General features: G+C 57.3%; 1 protein-coding gene across 1 annotated transcript in view; it reads left to right on the forward strand.

Annotated features, from left to right (window-relative positions):
- LOC140396664 (lysine-specific demethylase 7B-like) overlaps positions 1-24990 on the forward strand; it is a 419959-nt gene that overhangs the window by 266120 nt on the left and 128849 nt on the right. The window contains exon 15 of the mRNA XM_072485460.1: positions 7782-7933. Coding sequence (XP_072341561.1) covers positions 7782-7933 — 152 coding nt within the window. The remainder of the gene's footprint in view (positions 1-7781; positions 7934-24990) is intronic.

Consider the following 24990-nt stretch of genomic DNA (forward strand, 5'->3'; position numbering starts at 1 on the left):
GCCTCCTGAAACAAAGCGTCCAGGTAATGTTCCCCCTCCCTGATGTGCCGCAGTGTGTGCAGCTTGGTCTCCAGCTCATCAATTCTGAGCCGAAGTTCCTTGAGCAGCCAACACTTGCTGCAGATGTGGTCACTGATCCACCAGTTCCATCATCATACAGCAACAGCACATCACCTGTCCAGCCATATTCAATTAGTTAATTAATTTAAAAAATTTTTTTTAATAGAACCTCAAGGATAAACCCGAACACCAACAAAAAAAACAGCCCTCTCTCGGCACTCACCCGAACTCAGTCACTCGCCTAAACTCAGGTGCACTCTGTTCCAATCAGCACTCCGTGAATACAGGCACTCCTGCCACACCTTTTGTACCCTGCCTGATTTCCAATGAGCCAATAGGCCCGCTCCAGGAAGTGAAGTCTCCAACTGCCACTCGACCTGTAAACTAAGCACTTTTTAATATGCACTCACCTCTCCCAGCAACCCTGCCGCCTGTGGCCTGCTCCAGGAACTGAAGTCTCTTTTAAATATGCACTCACCTCTCCCAGCAACCCTGCAGCCTTTTTTTTACTTAATTTTTACTGAATTAATCTGTAATCATTCTTTGCTGCTCTTTATATTTTTCTTAATCTTCTGACCTATCACATGTCTGTGTGCAATTATATGGGGCTGATTTTCCAGCCGCTGAAATCGCGATTGGCGATTGACCGGAGAATCACAGTTGCCGACCAAATCGGGGGCGGCGCGCTTTCGAGATGCTGCCGTACTCCAAAGCGTCATACTCTCCCAGTATGCCGCACCACGTACCGACGGTCTCAGGACATTGCCTACGGCCTGCCCCCCCGATACTCCGCCCAAGACCGGCCGAGTTCCCGACAGCGTCGGTCGCCTGTGGTCTCATCAGTTGGGAACTCGGCGTGGGGACATAACCCCAGAATCTGAGAATCCAGCCCATGATTTTTCATTAAGTTCGATACCAATTTGGTCAATCACAGACGGTGGGCCCTCTCCTTGGAATTTTTTTTTCTTGTTGGAATGTATCTATCCTTTGTATTCTGAAATATCCCCTTTAATGTCTGCAACTGAATCAATTGATCTCTCCTTTAACCTCATTTGCTAGCTCTGCTTTAAGTTGAAGAACGGCTGCCACCTCAGGGGCAGAACTTTATTTTCTCGAGACTGAGAAACCCAGCCATGTCACTAACCCAGGTCTCTGCACTCGGGGGCTTCAAGTCACTCCACATTATTAAGATCCATCTCCGGGCTACCAGGGAGGCAAAGGCCAAGACGTCGGCCTCTTTCGCCCCCTGGACTCCCAGCTTTTCCAACGCTCCAAAGCTTGCCACCTGTGGACCAGGCACCACCCATGTTTTGAGTACCGTGGACATAGCCTTAGTGAAACTCTGCCAAAACCCTCTAAGCTTCGGGCATGCCTAAAACATGTGGACATGATTTTCTGGGCTTCCTGCGCACCTCACACACCTGTCCTCTACCCCGAAAAACTTGCCTATCCTGGCCACCGTTATGTGTGCCCGTTGGACTACCTTGAACTTGCCACATGAGGATGTATTAACCCTGCTCGGGGCATCCACCCACAGACCCGCCTTTATCTCTCCCCCTAGCTCGTCTTCCCACTTGTGCTTGAGCTCCTCCACTGGTGTTTCCTCCGATTCCAAAAGTTCCTGGTAGATATCTGATACCTTCCCCTCTCCCACCCATGTACTGGAGACTACTCTGTCCTGTATCACTCACGGCGGCAGCAGCGGGAAGGCCGGAACCTGCCTTTTCAAGAAGTCCCGTACCTGCAGACACCTAAACCCATTCCCTGCTGGCAAATCAAATTTATCCTCCAAGGCTTTCAAGCTGGGGAAACTCCCATCTATAAATAGATCCCCCATCTTCCTAATTCCTGCCCTTTGCCATCTCCGGAACCCACCATCCAGCCTACCCGGTACAAACTGCTGATTATTATAGATCTGGGTCCAAACTGATGCTCCCTCCACTCTCATATCTCCTCCACTGCCCCCAGATTCTCAGATCTGCCGCCACCACCGGACTTGTGGAGTATCGGGCCGGCGAGAACGGAAGAGGTGCCGTTATCAGTGCTCCCAAACTTGTGTCTTTACATGACGCCGTCTCCACACTGCACTCCAGCAACACTTTCTTCACTCACGGATTTTACCCGCCCACACACAGCCGGAAATAACCTTATTTACCCGTTTAAAAACGGCCCTCTGGATGAAGATGGGGAGGCACTGAAAGACAAACAGAAATCTGGGGAGAACCGTCATTTTCACGGTCTGTACCCTCCCCGCCAGTGATAGCGGGAGCATTTCCCATCTCTTAAAGTCCTCTTTTATTTGTTCTATGAACCAGGATTCAAAAGCTGGTATGGACTGGTAGCTAGGAGCGCCTATCTCGTAGCGTGCGTTGACTGGAGACTTACTTGGTTGATGCGGCAGCTTGGGCAGTTCACTCTTGAGGGTTGATTTGCTGCTGAGTGACCCTGCCAAGAAGAACAATTTGAACTTTATAGTCCCCAGGGGCTTCCCGCCGTTCGGGGCGGACCCCGTACCTGGTTCCAAGTGATTGGACTACGTTCCGATCACTTGGATCGATTTCTCCAATACTGGAGCTGTTCCCTGATCGCTGGGCGGTCCCTGAGTGTCTGTTTTTCCTTCCTTTGTCTTGGCTCCTGCTGGCGCTGAGGAGTCTGGCTTGGCCTTATTCTCCTTAAATGTTTTGATTGTTCCCGGGGATCGCTCATTACTATGCAGATGACTGCTGGTTTCAGTGCTGTCTGGGCTTTTGCAAGTTCTAATACACAGGATTTCTGCACTTGCTGGTTTTTGCCTGTGTTGGCTGAATTTCCCTGCAGCCTTCGTGGATCTCCATTTTAAGTCGGGAAGTGGCCACCCCAGGTGGCTACAAGGTCATCTGCGTAAAGTGAGACATGGTGCTCCACGTCCCCTGAACCAGCCCTTTCCAGTTCCGAGAGGTTCTTAACGCCATGGCCAGTGGCTCTATGGCCAGAGCAAACAGTAACGGGGAGAGGGAACACCCTTGTCTCGTCCCTCGGTGTAGTTTAAAATACCCCGACCTCAACCGGTTCGTCGCACACTCGCTACTGGTGCCTGATAGAGCAACCGCACCCAGTCAGTGAAGCCCTCACCAAACCCAAACCTTCCCAGCACCTCCCATAAGTAATCCCACTCCACCCAATCAAAAGTCTTCTCTGCATCCATCGCAACCACCATTTCCATCTCCTCTCCTTCTGAGGGCATTGTTTAAAAGGCTTCAAACATTGGCCTTCAGTTGCCTGCCCTTTACAAATCTCGTCTGGCCTTCCCCTATCACCCCCGAGACACAATCCTCTACCCCTGTGGCCAATATCTTAGCCAGCAGTTTGGCATCTACATTCAGTACAGAAATTGGCCTGTATGACCCGCATTGCTCCAGATTCTTCTCCCGTTTCAGGATCGATGAAATCAAGGCCTGCAACATTGTTGGGGGAAGGACTCCCTTTTCTGTTGCTTCATTTACTGTCCTCACCAGCAGTGGGCTCAATATCTCCGAAAACTTATTATAGAATTCCACCGGGTAGCCATCCGGCCCTGAGGCCTTGCCCGAATGCATGCCCTCCAGCCCCTCCATTATTTCCTCAATTTCAATTGGGGCTCTCAGCCCTTCCACCAGACCCTCATCCACCCTCGGGAACCACAACTGACCCAAAAACTGCCTCATCCCCTCCAACCCAGCCGGGAGTTCTGACTCATATAATTTGCTGTAAAAGTCCTTAAACACCTTATTCACCCCCACTGGGTCCAGGACCATATTCCCGCCTCTACAGGCATCCTCCCGGTCCTGGATTTTGACCGGTCCAATTCCGGATCAATGACTGTATTAAAATCTCCCCCCATGATCAAGTTATGTGACTCCATGTCTGGCATTTTACCTAACACCCGCCTCATAAACTCCACATCGTCCCAATTCGGAGCATGTACGTTCACGAGTACCACCCGCACCCCTTCTAGCTTTCCACTCACCATTATGTATCTGCCCCCCGTGTCTGACACGATTCTCCCTGCCTCGAATGCCACCCGTTTATTGATTAAAATCGCTACCCCCCTGGTCTTTGAGTCCAGCCCTGAGTGGAATACTTGGCCAACCCACCCCTTTCTCAATCTAGTCTGGTCTATAACCTTTAGGTGTGTCTCTTGTAACATTGCCACGTCTGCCTTCAGCCCCCCTCAAATGCGCGAACACGTAAGCCATCTTGATCAGCCCTCTAATGTTCCATGTCATCAGCCTGGTCGGGGGACTTCCTGCCGTTCCCCCCCAGTCGACTAGCCATCAACCCTTTTAGGCCAGCCACCAGCTCGCGTCCCCGGCCTCCTCGAAGGGCTCCCTCGGGAATCCTCCGTCCCCGGCCTCCCATTTGTCCCCTGGTAACAGTTCCTCTCCTGTCAGCAAAGCAGCTCCTCCCCCTTGGTAACAGCACCAGAAACCCAACCCTCCATATCAAGCTCAACCTGCTCGCCCCCCACTGTGCTTCCGTGAGTCAGCTTACCTAGCTGACCTGATCAGCTCCCTGATGGCCCCAAACAGACTGTCTGCCCATTGTTCTCTCACCTCTTTCCCCCCCCCCAACTTGGGCTCCACCTGAGGAAGGAGCAGCGCTCCGAAAACTAGTGACATCGAAACAAACCTGTTGGACTTTAACCTGGTGTTGTAAGACTTCGTACTATACATATTCAAAGCATCACATTGACCAGTAAACAAACAGCAGAAAAAACAGTGGCAAAACAACCACAGAAAAAACAACCCCCCCCCCCCCCACCAGCTCCCAGTAAGACAAAGTTAACTTTAGCCATCGAAACAGCCCCTTATTGCACATAACGCTACTTATTCAAATCAGCACAAAAGTGATTGTCAACAAAACGCCATTGCAGTACTCTCCCCCAAGTATTCAGTGTCTTTAGTTCACATCCAGTCTTTTTTCCCTGATGAAAGTCAATGCATCGTCTGGTTTTCGAAGTAAAATTCCCGGTCCTCATATGTGACCCACAGACACGCTGGGTACAACATCCCGAACTTCACCCCCTTCTTAAAGAGGGCCGATTTTGCCCAATTGAACCCGGCTAACCTCTTGGCCAAATCCACGCCCAGTTCTTGATAAATGCGCAGCTCACAATTCTCCCACCTGCTGCACCGTTCTTTCTTGGCCCTCCGCAGGACGTGTTCCTTGTCCATGAATCGGTGCATATGTACCACCATTGCCCTCGGCGGCTCGTTCACTTGGGGCTTCTTCGCGAGGGCTTTGTGCGCTCTATCCATTTCCAGGGGCCGAGGGAACGGCTCGGCCCCCATCAACATCTTCAGCATATTCGTCACATAGGCCTCGCATCCGATCTCTCACTGCCCTCAGGGAGGCCGATGATTCTCAGGTTCTGCCTCCTGGACCTGTTCTCCAAGTCCTCCAGCTTCTTCTGCATTCTTTTTTGGCGGTCATTCATCATCTCCAACTTGGTCTCCAGCACGGTTAGGTATTCCTCGTACTCGGACACGTTTTTCTCCACCTCCTGGATCGCACGTCGTGGATTTCTTGATTCTGCACCACCTGATCAATCAAAGCCTTGATTGGGTCCAGCGTGTCCATCTTAAGCTTGGCGAAGCAACCTTCAAAAAATGTCACCAGCTGCTCTGTCGACCACTGTGCCATCTCCCTGCGGCCCTGCTTCTCCGCCATGCTTTGCCAGCTCTGCTTGCGTCTTTCTTGTAGAACTTTGTCTTCGTACACGGCCACCTTTGGTCCAATTCTCCACACACTGATCGGAGCGCTGTGACTAGTGATGTTCCGCAGGGATCAGTGCTGGGACCTTTGCTGTTTGTAGTATATATAAATGATTTGGAGGAAAATGTAACTGATCTGATTAGTAAGTTTGCAGACGACACAAAGGTTGGTGGAATTGCGGATAGCGATGAGGATTGTCAGAGGGTACAGCAGGATTTAGATCATTTGGAGTCTTGGGCGGAGAGATGGCAGATGGAGTTTAATCTGGACAAATGTGAGGTAATGCATTTTGGAAGGTCTAATGCAGGTCGGGAATATACAGTGAATGGTAGAACCCTCAAGAGTATTGACAGTCAGAGAGATCTGGGTGTACAGGTCCACAGGTCACTGAAAGGGGCAACACAGGTGGAGAAGGTAGTCAAGAAGGCATAAGGCATGCTTGCCTTCATTGGCCGGGGCATTGAGTATAAAAATTGTCAAGTCATGTTGCAGCTGTATAGAACCTTAGTTAGGCCACACTTGGAGTATAGTGTTCAATTCTGGTCGCCACACTACCAGAAAGATGTGGAGGCTTTAGAGAGGGTGCAGAAGAGATTTACCAGGATGTTGCCTGGTATGGAGGGCATTAGCTATGAGGAGAGGTTGAATAAACTCTGTTTGTTCTCACTGGAATGACGGAGAATGAGGGGCGACCTGATAGAGGTCCACAAAATTATGAGGGGCATAGACAGAGTGGATAGTCAGAGACTTTTCCCCCAGGGTAGAGGGGTCAATTACTAGGGGGCATAGGTGCGATGGGCAAAGTTTAGAGGAGATGTACGAGGCAAGTTTTTTTTACTCAGAGGGTAATGGGTGCCTGGAACTCGCTGCCGGAGGAAGTGGTGGAAGCAGGGACGATAGTGACTTTTAAGGGGTATCTTGACAAATACATGAATAGGATGGGAATAGAGGTCCCTAGTAGCCCGGCGCAGGATACTGTTGATGTGGAAGGAAGCCAAGCCCCCGGGTGTGGAGACCTGGATAAATGACATGGCAGTGTTTATAAAGCTGGAACGGATTAAGTTCGTCCTAAGGGGATCGGCTCAAGGGTTCACCAGGCGGTGGCAACCGTTCGCCGAATACCTCACAGAAAGATAGAGGGAATGGAAAAGAAGAAGACAGCAGCAGCAACCCAGGGGGGGGGGGGAGGAACCAGTAGGACTCTCAGGGAGGTTAGTGTATAAGTATAATATGTATAGGTTGTTGTTATAGGTAATTGTATACTGGACTGCTGAATTGTATTTTTGGAGAGTATTTATTTGGGACAAGGCAGCTGCCATTTAGTTTTGTTTTTTAATTTTGATGTTTATATATTATTTATTTTTTGTTTTTAAAAAATGGCCATTGTTATTTATATTGTTATATTACTGTGTAAAAGATACACAATGTACTGTTATGGTTGGCCAAAAATTTTGAATAAAATATATTTTTTAAAAAAAGGATGGGAATAGAGGGATACGGACCCCGGAAGTGCAGAAGGTTTTAGTTTAGACGGGCAGCATGGTCGGCACAGGCTTGGAGGGCCGAAGGGCCTGTTCCTGTGCTGTACTTTTCTTTGTTCTTTGTTTGTTCACTGGAGGGGGATTTCTCCTCACTGTCTCACTCTTCACCGATTCATCCAGTAAAATCCGGAGAAAATAGGAGAAAAAGGTCCAAAAGTCCGTCATAGGCAGGAGCTATCAAATGTGCGACCTACTCCTCCATGGCCGCCACGGGAAGTCCTTGCAGTGTCAATTCTATGATTCCATGATTCATTGCACAGTACCAGGTGTAGCATAGCCTGTTCCCTGGTTGGCAGCAGAAAGTGCTATCTGAAACATTATGGGATCGTTACCACATTCATGGTGTTCTATAAATACAAGTTATTTTTGACAAATTTGCTTTGCTGCATAACACGAGGATTCTCAGTTCTTTAGTGTCTTTCATGCGAATGCAAATTTTCATTGCAGAGAGCGGAAGCTCAGCATGAGGTATCCTGCCAGTCAGGTGGTAATGAGAAGAACGGGTTGATGATGGCGTCGGAGACTGAGAGATCTCAACAAGTTATGGATAAGCCCAGGACAAGCCTGAAGCGTTGCAAGAAGGATGCCATGGTTGAGAGGTAAGGAAAAGAATGCAGGACTTCAATTATGCAGAGAGACTAGAGAACTGAGATTGTCCTCGTACAAGCAGAGAAGGTCGATGAAAGATTTGATGGAGATTTGATAAAATAGATAATAACACAAGAACCAGTGCGGAGATGAGAAATATTTTCTGCAACGCATTATGATCTGGAATGCACTGTATTGGAATGGTGGTGAAAGCAGATTCAAGTCGATCTTTTAAAAGGGAATTGTAAAGCACATTCTGGACATTCACTGCAGGGCATATGATGGCTGAATGTTTCCTGGATCATAGGTTCCAGAAGGTGGCTATCTCTCACCTGGACAGAGTTCAGATTAGCAAGTACATAGCCATCTGGAACGATTGAAAGAGAAGGGGTGTGCAAGAATCCTCTTCTGAGTATGGGATGCTCACACCAGCATTCACTAACAGTGAAGCTAACAACACCTTGAAGCAGTGTAACCTAAAGACTCATATTGTGATGCAAAGAACTTCAGTATGGCTATCACAATGTTTAGAAACACATGATGGGGATTTGATGGTTGGGGACGGTTCGGCAGTTCTGCCTTCTTGCTAATCTGTGAAATCTAATCCGCTGTAATGAAAATGAAAATTGCTTATTGTCACAAGTAGGCTTCAAATGAAGTCACTGTGAAAAGCCCCTAGTCGCCACATTCGGCGCCTGCTCGGGGAGGCTGGTACAGGAATTGAACCCGCGCTGCTGGCTTGCCTTGGTCGGCTTTAAAAGCCAGCTATTTAGCCCAGTGTGCTAAACCGTAAGACGATCATCTTCTCGAACCTATGACCCAGGCCACCTGCTATTAGAACATAGTGCAGAAGGAGGCCATTCGGCCCATCGAGTCTGCACCGACCCACTTTAGCCCTCACACCCACCCTATCCCCGTAACCCAATAACCCCTCATAACCTTTTTTTGGACACTTATGGCAATTTAGCATGGCCAATCCACCTAACCTGCACGTCTTGGGACTATGGAAGGAAACCGGAGCACCCGGAGGACACCCACGCAGGCACAGGGAGAACGTGCAGACTCTGCACAGACAGTGACCCAGCGGGGAATCGAACCTGGGACCCTGGCGCTGTGAAGCCACATTGCTACCGTGCTGCCCATGTTGTTGATATGAGGCCTGTGTGGTATGTTGTGAGGGTGAGGGACATAGTGGAGAGATGCAGAAGTGGGGAGGGTAGAGTGGAGCCATAAGTTATGGGGCGGGATTCTCCGACGCCGAAATCACGTTTGCCAATCGGCAGGGGAATCCCTGATGGCGACGAAATCGGGGGCGGCGGCGCTTTTGCGATGCTCCATCCCCTCCAAAACAGCGTACTCGCAGAATACACCGCACGCCGAATGGGGGGCCTCAGGATGTTACATGAGGCCCTCCCCCTGATGCTCCGCCCCTTATGGGCCGAGTTCCTGATGGTGTGGGGCGCGTGTGCTATTCTTTTTCGGGAACCCGGCATGGTGGCTGCGGACTGAGTCCAGCGCTGCCACAGCCGGGTGGGAACCGATCCGTGGGGCGGGGGGACTTTGGCAGGGGCTGGGGGCACTGGTGAGGGGTGGTCCGGGGGTGGCGAGCCTGGCCAAAGGGGTGCATTATGTGGCAGGCCGGGACAGCCCGCGACCGGCACCTGTTGTACGGCATGGCTGCTGCAGGCCGCTGCCGTGCGCATGTGCGGCCATGGACCCGCCATTGTCCAGCCATATCCGCCGCCATATCCGGGGCTCTATGCTGCGTGCCTGCTAGCCCCCACCACACAGAGGATCAGTGCAACCTTTGCGCCATTTTTTCGGGCGTAAAATCCCACAGTTCACACACCGCCATCAGCACATAAGTCTCCCAAATGGAGAATCCAGCTCATAGTTTGTGTCAGAGCAAACAACATAGAGAGGAAGCAGTTGAGGTCCTTAAATGGAATTCCAAGTGCCAGGGGGCAAGCTTAAAAAACTGACCTCAAAGGTAGTAATCTCTGAATTACAGCAAGTTCAATGCACTTGAGTATAGAAATTGAAGGATTTGGCAAGTTATTGGGTGGTTAGAAAGATGACTCTGGGAGAGCTGAGGTGAGACTTCAAGGAGGTATTTGACTTTTGACGGCACCAAGGACCCCTAGCAAAATTGAAGTCAATGGGATTCTGTGAAACCTTTTGCTCTGGTCATACCTAGCACAAATTGTGGTTGTTGAAGGTCAGTCATCTCAGTCTTGGGATACAATTGCAGGAGTTCCTCAGGGTAGTGTCCTAGACTCAACCATCTTCAGCTTCATCAGTAACGTTCTTTCCATCGTTAGGTCAGAAGTGAAGATGTTCGTTCATGACCGTGCAATGTTCAGCTCCATTCGCAATTAGAATAGAATAGAATCATAGAAGTTTACAGCATGGAAACAGGCCCTTCGGCCCAACCAGTCCATGCCGCCCAGTTTTTACCATTAAGCTAGTCCCAGTTGCCCGCACTTGGCCCATAACCCTCTATACCCATCTTACCCATGTAACTATCTAAATGCTTTTTAAAAGACACAATTGTACCCGCCTCTACTACTACCTCTGACAGCCCATTCCAGACACTCACTACCCTCTGAGTGAAGAAATTGCCCTTCTGGGCCCTTCTGAATCTCTCCCCTCTCACCTTAAACCTATGCCCTCTAGTTTTAGACTCCCCTACCTTTGGGAAAAGATGTTGACTATCTACCTTATCTATGCCCCTCATTATTTTATAGACCTCTATAAGATCACCCCTAAGCCTCCTACGCTCCAGGGAAAAAAGTCCCAGTCTATCCAGCCTCTCCATATAACTCAAACCATCAAGTCCCGGCAACATCCTAGTAAATCTTTTCTGCACTCTTTCTAGTTTAATAATATCCTTTCTATAATAGGGTGACCAGAACTGCACACAGTATTCCAAGTGTGGCCGTACCAATGTCTTGTACAACTTCAACAAGACGTCCCAACTCCTGTATTCAATGTTCTGACCAATGAAACCAAGCATGCCGAATGCCTTCTTCACCACCCTGTCCACCTGCGACTCCACCTTCAAGGAGCTATGAACCTGTACTCCTAGATCTCTTTGTTCTATAACTCTCCCCAACGCCATACCATTAACTGAGTAGGTCCTGGCCTGATTCAATCTGCCAAAATGCATCACCTCACATTTATCTAAATTAAACTCCATCTGCCATTCGTCGGCCCACTGGCCTAATTGATCAAGATCCCGTTGCAATCCTAGATAACCTTCTTCACTATCCACTGTGCCACCAATCTTGGTGTCATCTGCAAACCTACTAACCATGCCTCCTAAATTCTCATCCAAATCATTAATATAAATCACAAATAATAGTGGACCCAGCACCGATCCCTGAGGCACACCACTGGTCACAGGCCTCCAGTTTGAAAAACAACCCTCTACAACCACCCTCTGCCTTCTGTCGTCCAGCCAATTTTGAATCCAATTGGCAACCTCACCCTGGATCCCGTGAGCTTTAACCTTCTGCAACAACCTACCATGCGGTACCTTGTCAAAGGCTTTGCTAAAGTCCATGTAGACAACGTCTACTGCACTGCCCTCATCTACCTTCTTTGTCACTCCCTCAAAAAACTCAATCAAATTTGTGAGACATGATTTTCCACGCACAAAGCCATGCTGACTGCCCCGAATCAGCCCTTGCCTCTCTAAATGCTTGTAGATCCTGTCTCTCAGAATACCTTCTAGCAACTTACCTACTACAGACGTTAGGCTCACCGGTCTGTAGTTCCCAGGCTTTTCCCTGCTGCCCTTCTTAAACAAGGGCACAACATTCGCCACTCTCCAATCTTCAGGCACCTCACCTGTGGCTGCCGATGATTCAAATATCTCTGTTAGGGGACCCGCAATTTCCTCCCTAGCCTCCCACAACATCCTGGGATACATTTCATCAGGTCCCAGGGATTTATCTACCTTGATGCGCTTTAAGACTTCCAGCACCTCCTCCTCTGTAATATGCACACTTCTCAAGACATCATTATTTATTTCCCTTAGTTTCCTAACATCCATGCCTTTCTCCACCGTGAATACCGATGAGAAATATTCATTCAGGATCTCACCCAACTCTTGTGGCTCTGCACATAGATGTCCTTGTTGATCGTTAAGAGGCCCTACTCTGTCCCTAGTTACTCTTTTCCCCTTTATGTATCTGTAGAATCTCTTTGGATTCTCCCTTGCATTATTTGCCAAAGCAATTTCATGTCCCCTTTTTGCCCTCCTGATTTCCCTCTTAACTCTATTTCGACAATCTCTATACTCTTCAAGGGATCCACTTGATCCCAGTTGCTTATGTACGTCATATGCCTCCTTCTTCTTTTTGACCAGAGTCTCAATATCTCGAGTCATCCAGGGTTCCCTACTTCTACCAGCCTTGCCCTTCACTCTAAAGGGAATGTGCTTACCCTGCACCCTGGTTAACACATTTTTAAAAGCCTCCCATTTACCAGCTGTCCCTTTACCTGCCAATAGTCTCCCCCAATCTACCTCTGCAAGTTCCTGTCTGATACCATCAAAATTGGCCTTGCCCCAATTAAGAATTTTAACTCTTGGGCCAGACCTATCATTCTCCATAGCTATCTTAAAACTAATGGAATTATGGTCACTTGTCCCAAAGTGATCCCTCACTAGCACTTCTGTCCCTTGCCCTTCCTTATTTCCCAAGACGAGGTCAAGTTTTGCCCCCTCTCTAGTCGGTCCATCCACATACTGAATGAGAAATTCCTCCTGAATACACTCAACAAATTTCCCTCCATCCAATTCCTTGATGTAATTTCACACCTCACCTCCAGTTCAGCCCCTTTGTCTATGCTCGGAGGAAGGGCTGGAGCATCATAGAATCCCTACAGTGCAGAAGGAGGCCAATCGCGTTTGCACCAACTCTCTGAAGAAGCACCCCACTTAGGCCCACTGATCCACCCTACCCCTGTAACCCCATGCATTGATCATGGTCAACGCACCTAACCTGCGCATCTTTGGACTGAGGGAGGAAACCAGAGCACCCGGAGGAAACCCACGCAGACATTGGATCACCCAAGGCCGGAATTGAACCTGGATACCTGACAAACCACCAAGCCGTCACGTCAGCGAGGAGGTTGTTGCTGAGTAAGTGCGACTTGCTAATGACAGCTTCCTATATTTTCACGATGATTGAGACTGGATAGATGGGGCTATCATAGTCAGGATTGGATTTGCCCTGTTTTTGGGGGGCCTAGACTTAGCTGGGCAATTTTCTAAATTGACATATGGCACGCACCCCGAGAGTTCACTCCAGCTGGTCGAACCAACAGTGTTCTCATCTGCCACGGTGCATTCTCCACCCGCAATCTGCCCCGGTGCGCCCTCCACCCGCACTCTGCCCTGGTGCGCCCTCCACCCGCACTCTGCCCCGGTGCACTCTCCACCCGCACTCTGCCCCGGTGCGCCCTCCACCCGCACTCTGCCCCGGTGCGCCCTCCACCCGCACTCTGCCCCGGTGCGCCCTCCACCCGCACTCTGCCCCGGTGCGCCCTCCACCCGCACTCTGCCCCGGTGCGCCCTCCACCCGCACTCTGCCCCGGTGCGCCCTCCACCCGCACTCTGCCCCGGTGCGCCCTCCACCCGCACTCTGCCCCGGTGCGCCCTCCACCCGCACTCTGCCCCGGTGCGCCCTCCACCCGCACTCTGCCCCGGCGCGCCCTCCACCCGCACTCTGCCCCGGTGCGGCCTCCACCCGCACTCTTCCCCGGTGCGGCCTCCACCCGCACTCTGCTCCGGTGCGCCCTCCACCACGCTCTGCCCGGTGCGCCCTCCACCGCGAGCTGTCCCGGTGCGCTCTCCACCTGCACTCTGCCCCGGTGCGCCCTCCACCCGCACGCTGCCCCGGTGCGTCCTCCACCCGCGCTCTGCCCCGGTGCGTCCTCCACCCGCACTCTGCCCCGGTGCGTCCTCCACCCGCACTCTGCCCCGGTGCGCCCTCCACCCGCACTCTGCCCCGGTGCGCCCTCCACCGCCACTCTGCCCCGGCACGCCCTCCACCCGCACTCTGCCCCGGTGCGCCCTCCACCCGCACTCTGCCCCGGCGCGCCCTCCACCCGCACTCTGCCCCGGCGCACCCTCCACCCGCACGCTGCCCTGGCGCGTCCTCCACCCGCACTCTGCCCCGGCGCGCCCTCCACCCGCACTCTGCCCCGGCGCGCCCTCCACCCGTACTCTGCCCCGGTGCGTCCTCCACCCGCACTCTGCCCCGGTGCGCCCTCCACCCGCACTCTTCCCCAGTGCGCCCTGCACCCGCACTCTTCCTCGGTGCGCCCTCCACCCGCACACTGTGCCCCGGCGCGCCCTCCACCCGCACACTGTGCCCCGGCGCGCCCTCCACCCGCACTCTGCCCTGGCGCGCCCTCCACCCGCACTCTGCCCTGGCGCGCCCTCCACCCGCACATTGACCCGGCGCGCCCTCCACCCCCACTCTGCCCCGGTGCGCCCTCGACCCGCACTCTGCCCCGGTGAGCCAGAGGAAATGGGTGAGGTACTAAATGAATACTTTGCATCAGTATTCACCAAAGAGAAGGAATTGGTGGATGTTGAGTCTGGAGATAGCCTGCGTCACATTGAGATCCAAAAAGACGAGGTGTTGGGTGTCTTGACAAAGATTAAGTGCCCAGGGCTGATGGGATTTATCCCAGAATACTGAAAGAGGCAGGAGAAGAAATTGCTGAGGCCTTGACAGAAATCCTTGGATCCTCACTGTCTTCAGGTGATGTCCCGGAGGACTGGAGAATAGCCAATGTTGTTCCCTTGTTTCAGAAGGGTAGCAAGGATAATCCAGGGAACTACAGGCCGGTTGGCCTTACGTTAGTGGTAGGGAAATTACTGGAGAGAATTCTTCGATACAGGATCTACTCCCTCCACCGCCACTCTGCCCCCGTCCGCCCTCCACCCGCACTCTGCCCCGGCGAGCCCTCCACCTGCACTCTGCCCCGGCGTGCCCTCCACCTGCACTCTGCCCCGGCGCGCCCTCCACCCCCATTCTGCCCCGGTGCGCCCTCCACCCGCACTCTGCCCCGGTGCGTCCTCCACCCGCACTCTGCCCCGGTGCGTCCTCCACCCGCACTCTGCCCTGGTGCGCTCTCCACCCCCATTCTGCCCCGGTGCGCCCTCCACCCGCACTCTGCCCCGGTGCTCCCTCCACCTGCACTCTGCCCCGGCGCGCCCGCCGCCCCACTCTGCCCCGGCGCGCCCGCCGCCCCACTCTGCCCCGGTGCGCCCTCCACCCGCACTCTGCCCCGGTGCGCCCTCCACCCGCACTCTGCGCCGGTGCGCCCTCCACCCGCACTCTGCGCCGGTGCGCCCTCCACCCGCACTCTGCGCCGGTGCGCCCTCCACCCGCACTCTGCGCCGGTGCGCCCTCCACCCGCACTCTGCGCCGGTGCGCCCTCCACCCGCACTCTGCCCCGGTGCGCCCTCCACCCGCACTCTGCGCCGGTGCGCCCTCCACCCGCACTCTGCGCCGGTGCGCCCTCCACCCGCACTCTGCGCCGGAGCGCCCTCCACCCGCACTCTGCGCCGGTGCGCCCTCCACCCGCACTCTGCGCCGGTGCGCCCTCCACCCGCACTCTGCGCCGGTGCGCCCTCCACCCGCACTCTGCGCCGGTGCGCCCTCCACCCGCACTCTGCGCCGGTGCGCCCTCCACCCGCACTCTGCGCCGGTGCGCCCTCCACCCGCACTCTGCGCCGGTGCGCCCTCCACCCGCACTCTGCGCCGGTGCGCCCTCCACCCGCACTCTGCGCCGGTGCGCCCTCCACCCGCACTCTGCGCCGGTGCGCCCTCCACCCGCACTCTGCGCCGATGCGCCCTCCACCCGCACTCTGCGCCGGTGCGCCCTCCACCCGCACTCTGCGCCGGTGCGCCCTCCACCCGCACTCTGCGCCGGTGCGCCCTCCACCCGCACTCTGCCCCGGTGCGCCCTCCACCCGCACTCTGCCCCGGTGCGCCCTCCACCCGCACTCTGCCCCGGTGCGCCCTCCACCCGCACGCTGCCCCGGTGCGTCCTCCACCCGCACGCTGCCCCGGTGCGTCCTCCACCCGCACGCTGCCCCGGTGCGTCCTCCACCCGCACGCTGCCCCGGTGCGTCCTCCACCCGCGCTCTGCCCCGGTGCGTCCTCCACCCGCGCTCTGCCCCGGTGCGTCCTCCACCCGCGCTCTGCCCCGGTGCGTCCTCCACCCGCACTCTGCCCCGGTGCGCCCTCCACCCGCACTCTGCCCCGGTGCGCCCTCCACCGCCACTCTGCCTCCGTCCGTCCTCCACCGCCACTCTGCCCCGGCGCGCCCTCCACCCGCACGCTGCCCCGGCGCGTCCTCCACCCGCACTCTGCCCCGGCGCGTCCTCCACCCGCACTCTGCCCCGGCGCGTCCTCCACCCGCACTCTGCCCCGGCGCGCCCTCCACCCGCACGCTGCCCCGGCGCGCCCTCCACCCGCACGCTGCCCCGGCGCGCCCTCCACCCGCACGCTGCCCCGGCGCGCCCTCCACCCGCACTCTGCCCCGGTGCGTCCTCCACCCTCACTCTGCCCCGGCGCGCCCTCCACCCTCACTCTGCCCCGGCGCGCCCTCCACCGCCACTCTGCCCCAGCGCGCCCTCCACCCGCACTCTGCCCGGCGCGCCCTCCACCCGCACTCTGCCCCGGCGCGCCCTCCACCCGCACTCTGCCCCGGCGTGCCCTCCACCCGCACTCTGCCCTGGCGTGCCCTCCACCCGCACTCTGCCCCGGCGTGCCCTCCACCCGCACTCTGCCCCGGCGTGCCCTCCACCCGCACTCTGCCCCGGCGTGCCCTCCACCCGCACTCTGCCCCGGTGCGCCCTCCACCCGCACTCTTCCCCGGTGCGCCCTCCACCCGCACTCTTCCCCGGTGCGCCCTGCACCCGCACTCTTCCTCGGTGCGCCCTCCACCCGCACTCTTCCTCGGTGCGCCCTCCACCCGCAAACTGCCCCGGCGCGCCCTCCACCCGCACAGTGCCCCGGCGCGCCCTCCACCCGCACACTGACCTGGCGCGCCCTCCACCCCCACTCTGCCCCGGTGAGCCAGAGGAAATGGGTGAGGTACTAAATGAATACTTTGCATCAGTATTCACCAAAGAGAAGGAATTGGTGGATGTTGAGTCTGGAGAAGAGTGTGTAGATAGCCTGGGTCACATTGAGATCCAAGAAGACGAGGTGTTGGGTGTCTTGACAAAGATTAAGTGCCCAGGGCTGATGGGATTTATCCCAGAATACTGAAAGAGGCAGGAGAAGAAATTGCTGAGGCCTTGACAGAAATCCTTGGATCCTCACTGTCTTCAGGTGTTGTCCCGGAGGACTGGAGAATAGCCAATGTTGTTCCCTTGTTTCAGAAGGGTAGCAAGGATAATCCAGGGAACTACAGGCCGGTTGGCTTTACGTTAGTGGTAGGGAAATTACTGGAGAGAATTCTTCCAGACAGGATCTACTCCCTCCACCGCCACTCTGCCCCCGTCCGCCCTCCACCCGCACTCTGCCCCGGCGAGCCCTCCACCTGCACTCTGCCCCGGCGTGCCCTCCACCTGCACTCTGCCCCGGCGCGCCCTCCACCCCCATTCTGCCCCGGTGCGCCCTCCACCCGCACTCTGCCCCGGTGCGTCCTCCACCCGCACTCTGCCCTGGTGCGCTCTCCGCCCCCATTCTGCCCCGGTGCGCCCTCCACCCGCACTCTGCCCCGGTGCTCCCTCCACCTGCACTCTGCCCCGGCGCGCCCGCCGCCCCACTCTGCCCCGGCGCGCCCGCCGCCCCACTCTGACCCGGCGCGCCCGCCGCCCCACTCTGCCCCGGTGCGCCCTCCACCCGCACTCTGCCCCGGTGCGCCCTCCACCCGCACTCTGCGCCGGTGCGCCCTTCACCCGCACTCTGCGCCGGTGCGCCCTTCACCCGCACTCTGCGCCGGTGCGCCCTCCACCCGCACTCTGCGCCGGTGCGCCCTCCACCCGCACTCTGCGCCGGTGCGCCCTCCACCCGCACTCTGCGCCGGTGCGCCCTCCACCCGCACTCTGCGCCGGTGCGCCCTCCACCCGCACTCTGCCCCGGTGCGTCCTCCACCCGCACTCTGCGCCGGTGCGCCCTCCACCCGCACTCTGCGCCGGTGCGCCCTCCACCCGCACTCTGCGCCGGTGCGCCCTCCACCCGCACTCTGCGCCGGTGCGCCCTCCACCCGCACTCTGCGCCGGTGCGCCCTCCACCCGCACTCTGCGCCGGTGCGCCCTCCACCCGCACTCTGCGCCGGTGCGCCCTCCACCCGCACTCTGCGCCGGTGCGCCCTCCACCCGCACTCTGCGCCGGTGCGCCCTCCACCCGCACTCTGCGCCGGTGCGCCCTCCACCCGCACTCTGCGCCGGTGCGCCCTCCACCCGCACTCTGCGCCGGTGCGCCCTCCACCCGCACTCTGCGCCGGTGCGCCCTCCACCCGCACTCTGCGCCGGTGCGCCCTCCACCCGCACTCTGCGCCGGTGCGCCCTCCACCCGCACTCTGCGCCGGTGCGCCCTCCACCCGCACTCTGCGCCGGTGCGCCCTCCACCCGCACTCTGCGCCGGTGCGCCCTCCACCCGCACTCTGCGCCGGTGCGCCCTCCACCCGCACTCTGCGCCGGTGCGCCCTCCACCCGCACTCTGCGCCGGTGCGCCCTCCACCCGCACTCTGCGCCGGTGCGCCCTCCACCCGCACTCTGCCCCGGTGCGCCCTCCACCCGCACTCTGCCCCGGTGCGCCCTCCACCCGCACTCTGCCCCGGTGCGCCCTCCACCCGCACTCTGCCCCGGTGCGCCCTCCACCCGCACTCTGCCCCGGTGCGCCCTCCACCCGCACTCTGCCCCGGTGCGCCCTCCACCGCCACTCTGCCTCCGTCCGTCCTCCACCGGCACTCTGCCCCGGCGCGTCCTCCACCCGCACGCTGCCCCGGCGCGTCCTCCACCCGCACTCTGCCCCGGCGCGCCCTCCACCCGCACTCTGCCCCGGCGCACCCTCCACCCTCACTCTGCCCCGGCGCGCCCTCCACCCTCACTCTGCCCCGGCGCGCCCTCCACCGCCACTCTGCCCCAGCGCGCCCTCCACCCGCACTCTGCCCCGGCGTGCCCTCCACCCGCACTCTGCCCCGGCGTGCCCTCCACCCTCACTCTGCCCCGGCGCGCCCTCCACCGCCACTCTGCCCCGGCGTGCCCTCCACCCGCACTCTGCCCCGGCGTGCCCTCCACCCGCACTCTGCCCCGGCGTGCCCTCCACCCGCACTCTGCCCCGGCGTGCCCTCCACCCGCACTCTGCCCCGGCGTGCCCTCCACCCGCACTCTGCCCCGGCGGGCCCTCCACCCGCACTCTGCCCCGGCGTGCCCTCCACCCGCACTCTGCCCCGGCGTGCCCTCCACCCGCACTCTGCCCCGGCGTGCCCTCCACCCGCACTCTTCCCCGGTGCGCCCTGCACCCGCACTCTTCCTCGGTGCGCCCTCCACCCGCACTCTTCCTCGGCGCGCCCTCCACCCGCACTCTGCCCCGGCGCGCCCTCCACCCGCACACTGTGCCCCGGCGCGCCCTCCACCCGCACACTGTGCCCCGGCGCGCCCTCCACCCGCACACTGTGCCCCGGCGCGCCCTCCACCCCCACACTGACCTGGCGCGCCCTCCACCCCCACTCTGCCCCGGTGCGCCCTCCGCCCGCACTCTGCCCCGGTGAGCCAGAGGAAATGGGCGAGGTACTAAATGAATACTTTGCATCAGTATTCACCAAAGAGAAGGAATTGGTGGATGTTGAGTCTGGAGAAGAGTGTGTAGATAGCCTGGGTCACATTGAGATCCAAGAAGACGAGGTGTTGGGTGTCTTGACAAAGATTAAGTGCCCAGGGCTGATGGGATTTATCCCAGAATACTGAAAGAGGCAGGAGAAGAAATTGCTGAGGCCTTGACAGAAATCCTTGGATCCTCACTGTCTTCAGGTGTTGTCCCGGAGGACTGGAGAATAGCCAATGTTGTTCCCTTGTTTCAGAAGGGTAGCAAGGATAATCCAGGGAACTACAGGCCGGTTGGCCTTACGTTAGTGGTAGGGAAATTACTGGAGAGAATTCTTCGAGACAGGATCTACTCCCTCCACCGCCACTCTGCCCCAGCGAGCCCTCCACCCGCACTCTGCCCCGGCGAGCCCTCCACCTGCACTCTGCCCCGGCGTGACCTCCACCTGCACTCTGCCCCGGCGTGACCTCCACCTGCACTCTGCCCTGGCGCGCCCTCCACCCGCACTCTGCCCTGGCGTGCCCTCCACCCGCACTCTGCCCCGGTGCACTCTCCACCCGCACTCTGCCCCGGTGCGCCCTCCACCCGCACTCTGCCCCGGCGCGCCCTCCACCCGCACTCTGCCCCGGTGCGCCCTCCACCCGCACTCTGCCCTGGTGCGCCCTCCACCCGCACTCTGCCCCGGTGCGCCCTCCACCCGCACTCTGCCCCGGTGCGCCCTCCACCCGCACTCTGCGCCGGTGCGCCCTCCACCCGCACTCTGCGCCGGTGCGCCCTCCACCCGCACTCTGCGCCGGTGCGCCCTCCACCCGCACTCTGCGCCGGTGCGCCCTCCACCCGCACTCTGCGCCGGTGCGCCCTCCACCCGCACTCTGCGCCGGTGCGCCCTCCACCCGCACTCTGCGCCGGTGCGCCCTCCACCCGCACTCTGCGCCGGTGCGCCCTCCACCCGCACTCTGCGCCGGTGCGCCCTCCACCCGCACTCTGCGCCGGTGCGCCCTCCACCCGCACTCTGCGCCGGTGCGCCCTCCACCCGCACTCTGCGCCGGTGCGCCCTCCACCCGCACTCTGCGCCGGTGCGCCCTCCACCCGCACTCTGCGCCGGTGCGCCCTCCACCCGCACTCTGCGCCGGTGCGCCCTCCACCCGCACGCTGCGCCGGTGCGCCCTCCACCCTGGCTCTGCCCCGGTGCGTCCTCCACCCGCACTCTGCCCCGGTGCGCCCTCCACCGCCACTCTGCCTCCGTCCGTCCTCCACCGCCACTCTGCCCCGGCGCGCCCTCCACCCGCACTCTGCCCCGGTGCGCCCTCCACCCGCACTCTGCCCCGGTGCGCCCTCCTCCCGCACGCTGCCCCGGTGCGCCCTCCTCCCGCACTCTGCCCCGGTGCGCCCTCCTCCCGCACTCTGCCCCGGTGCGCCCTCCACCCGCACTCTTCCCCGGTGCGCCCTGCACCCGCACTCTTCCTCGGTGCGCCCTCCACCCGCACTCTGCCCCGGCGCGCCCTCCACCCGCACACTGTGCCCCGGCGCGCCCTCCACCCGCACACTGTGCCCCGGCGCGCCCTCCACCCGCACACTGTGCCCCGGCGCGCCCTCCACCCGCACTCTGCCCCGGCGCGCCCTCCACCCGCACTCTGCCCCGGCGCGCCCTCCACCCGCACTCTGCCCCGGCGCGCCCTCCACCCGCACTCTGCCCCGGCGCGCCCTCCACCCGCACTCTGCCCCGGCGCGCCCTCCACCCGCACTCTGCCCCGGCGCGCCCTCCACCCGCACACTGTGCCCCGGCGCGCACTCCACCCGCACATTGACCCGGCGCGCCCTCCACCCCCACTCTGTGCCCCGGCGCGCCCTCCACCCGCACACTGTGCCCCGGCGCCCCGTCCACCCGCACACTGTGCCCCGGCGCGCCCTCCACCCGCACTCTGCCCCGGCGCGCCCTCCACCCGCACACTGTGCCCTGGCGCGCACTCCACCCGCACATTGACCCGGCGCGCCCTCCACCCGCACTCTGCCCCGGTGAGCCAGAGGAAATGTGTGAGGTACTAAATGAATACTTTGCATCAGTATTCACCAAAGAGAAGGAATTGGTGGATGTTGAGTCTGGAGATCGCCTGCGTCACATTGAGATCCAAAAAGACGAGGTGTTGGGTGTCTTGACAAAGATTAAGTGCCCAGGGCTGATGGGATTTATCCCAGAATACTGAAAGAGGCAGGAGAAGAAATTGCTGAGGCCTTGACAGAAATCCTTGGATCCTCACTGTCTTCAGGTGATGTCCCGGAGGACTGGAGAATAGCCAATGTTGTTCCCTTGTTTCAGAAGGGTAGCAAGGATAATCCAGGGAACTACAGGCCGGTTGGCCTTACGTTAGTGGTAGGGGAATTACTGGAGAGAATTCTTCGAGACAGGATCTACTCCCATTTGGAAGTATTAGCGAGAGCCAAGACAGTTTTGTGAAGGGGAGGTCATGTCTCACTAACCTGAAAGAGGTGTACAAAATTATGAGGGGCATGGATAGAGTGGATGGGCAGGCACTCTTTCCCAAGGTGGAGGGGGCATAGGTTAAAGGTCAATGGGGGCATAGGTTTAAGGTCAGTGGGGCAATGTTTAGAGGAGATGAGTGAGGCAGGTTTTTTATGCAGAGGGTGGTGAGTGCCTGGAACGCATTGGCAGGGGAGGTTGTGAAAGCAGATAAATTAACGGCGTTCAAAAGCATCTTGACAAACACATGGATGGGATGGGTAGAGAGGGATACGGTACAAGGAAGTGCTGGGGGTTTGGCCAAGGTTGGTATCGTGACCGATACAGTCTTGGAGGGCCGAAGGGCCTGTTCTTGTGCTGCATTGTTCTTTGTTCTTCCTCATTCAATGTAGGACACTCAAACCCCTCCAAAAACTCCCCCATGTCTGACTTATCCTCTGGCCGTTCCTACGTATGCAATTTCTCATAGAACACCTTGAACGCCCCATTCGCCTTCTCTGGTGTGGTCACTAGTCCACCTTCCATATCCCGCACCTGAACAATCTCCCGGGATGCTGCCTGCCACCTCAACTGGCCAGCCTATAAGCGTCTAGCTTTGCCCCCACCCTATTCGTACTTCGCCCACCGAGCCCTCCGCAGCTGGTGTACCACCTTATCCGTAGTCACCAGTTTCTTCCTACTAGCCAATAGTTTTGGGGTGGAGTCCTCCGCATATTTACTATCCATCTCCAAAATTTCATCCACCAGCCACTGGCGCTGCTCCCTATCAGCCTGCACCTTGTATGCAATTATCTCTCCTCACACCAACGCCTTCCATAACACTGAGGATGAGACCTGCCCATTTTTGTTAAACCCTACATACTCATCAGTTGACCTCGCCATCCTCACAAAACCCCAGATCTGCTAACAGCCCTATATCTAAACTCCAGGGGCAGCACGGTGACACAGTGGTTAGCACTGTTTCCTCACAGCACCAGGACCCAGGTTCAATTCCGGCCTCAGGTGATTGTCTGTGTGGAGTTTGCACTTTCTCCCTGTGTCTGCATGGGTTTTCTCTGGGTGCGCCAGTTTCCCCTCAGTCCAAAAGATGTGCAGTTTAGGTGGATTGGCCATGCTAAATTGCCCCTTAGTGTCCAAAAGGTTAGGTGGGGTTACTGGGCTACGGGAATAGGGTTGTGAAGGGGGTGTCCAGCGATGGGACCTCTTAAAACTGAATAGCTGGGATACCACGAGAGTAGTTTTACATAAGTTAATTTATTAAGGATTGAGATTAATTATAGAAATTCTATAATTACTGGCAAATCATTATTAGCCATTAAACCTGTATTTTAAGACATAGCAGCGATAATCATGCAAACTTTAGCTACAAGCAGTGGCCACAATGCATGATGGGATTTAGGCTAGCTACCTTGCCCATGTTTTTGAGACACACGAGATGTGAGGTCAGTAGATTACTAGTAAACAAGTTTTTATTAGTGGCCTCCAATATCCTCTGGAACAATCCATGAAGTGAAAAGGTAGCCAATTCTAATATCCTGTCCCTCTGAAACAATCCATGGAATAAAGAGGATGCCAGTTCTGCAATCCTGTCCCGAGGATGTTAGGATGGGGAAAACAACTTAAAATGAACTTAAAACCTACATAAAACTGGCGCATCCGGAGGAAACCCATGCAGACACAGGGAGAAAGTGCAAACTCCACACAATCACCTGAGGCCGGAATTGAACCCGGGTCCCTGGTTCTGTGAGGAAACAGTGCTAACCACTGTGTCACCGTGCTGCACCTGGAGTTTAGATGTGGAGCTGTTAGCAGATCTGGGGTTTTGTGTGAGGATGGCGAGGGCAATTGATGAGTATGTAGGGTTTAACAACGTAAACAACAGATGACAGGATGAGGCTCAATCATGGGTTGATTGCACTTTTATTGGATAAAGTTTAAACGTGACATCTTCAGGGATTCGATCGAGTCCAACTGGGGTGGGTTGATTTTTTGAAATTGTATAATTGATCTGTTTTTAACAGTATTTAGTAGATATATCTTGGCAAGCATCCAGATCTCATCTCTCCTGTACACTAACTCAAGCTTGGGAAAATAAAACCGTCTTATCCAGATTGTTGTTGTGTCTGTTGCTCTCTGAGTTGAGCCTCAGAAGAACCCCACGTGAAAGCTGACTCAATACACAGGTCTTGAAAACGCTCGTACAGGCTGGGGCTTGGGCCTAGGTAGAGTGCTCTTTCTAAGGGGACGGTGCAGCCTCCTTCTGCCCTGTACAGACTATGATTCTATGATTTGGGAGCAGACTATCACAGCTCTAGGTGGCTTGTTAGCTCTTGACTTCGGCCGGAACGACTGATGTGCCCTATCCAGCTTGAAGGGCGGGGCTTTGTCCCCCTCCCCCAACAGCTCCCCCAACCGCTCCCCCAACCATGTCGACCTTCGGCCCTCCACACACTCGGGCAACCCCACGATCCGTAAATTCAGCCACTGGTATCTGTCTTCAAGGTCCTCGAGCTTTGCTCTCAGTCCCTTATTAATGTACTCCACCTTCAACAGCTCATCCTCGAGACAAGCGAGCTGGTCACTGTGCCTTGATAGTGTTGCCTCCACCTCCTTCAACATCTCACCATGCTCCCGCACCATCTCCGATGTTTTCCAACCGCCTCCTTAATCGGGGCTACCGAGTCCTCCACCGACAGCTTACGACTCTCGAGCATTTCCCTCCCATGCCACTCAAAATGTTTGCTGAACTGCTCCTCAAATTCAGTCGCCATCACTTCCACCA

The sequence above is a fragment of the Scyliorhinus torazame genome, chromosome 19 (assembly GCF_047496885.1).
Source record: "Scyliorhinus torazame isolate Kashiwa2021f chromosome 19, sScyTor2.1, whole genome shotgun sequence".
Lineage (NCBI taxonomy): Eukaryota > Metazoa > Chordata > Chondrichthyes > Carcharhiniformes > Scyliorhinidae > Scyliorhinus > Scyliorhinus torazame.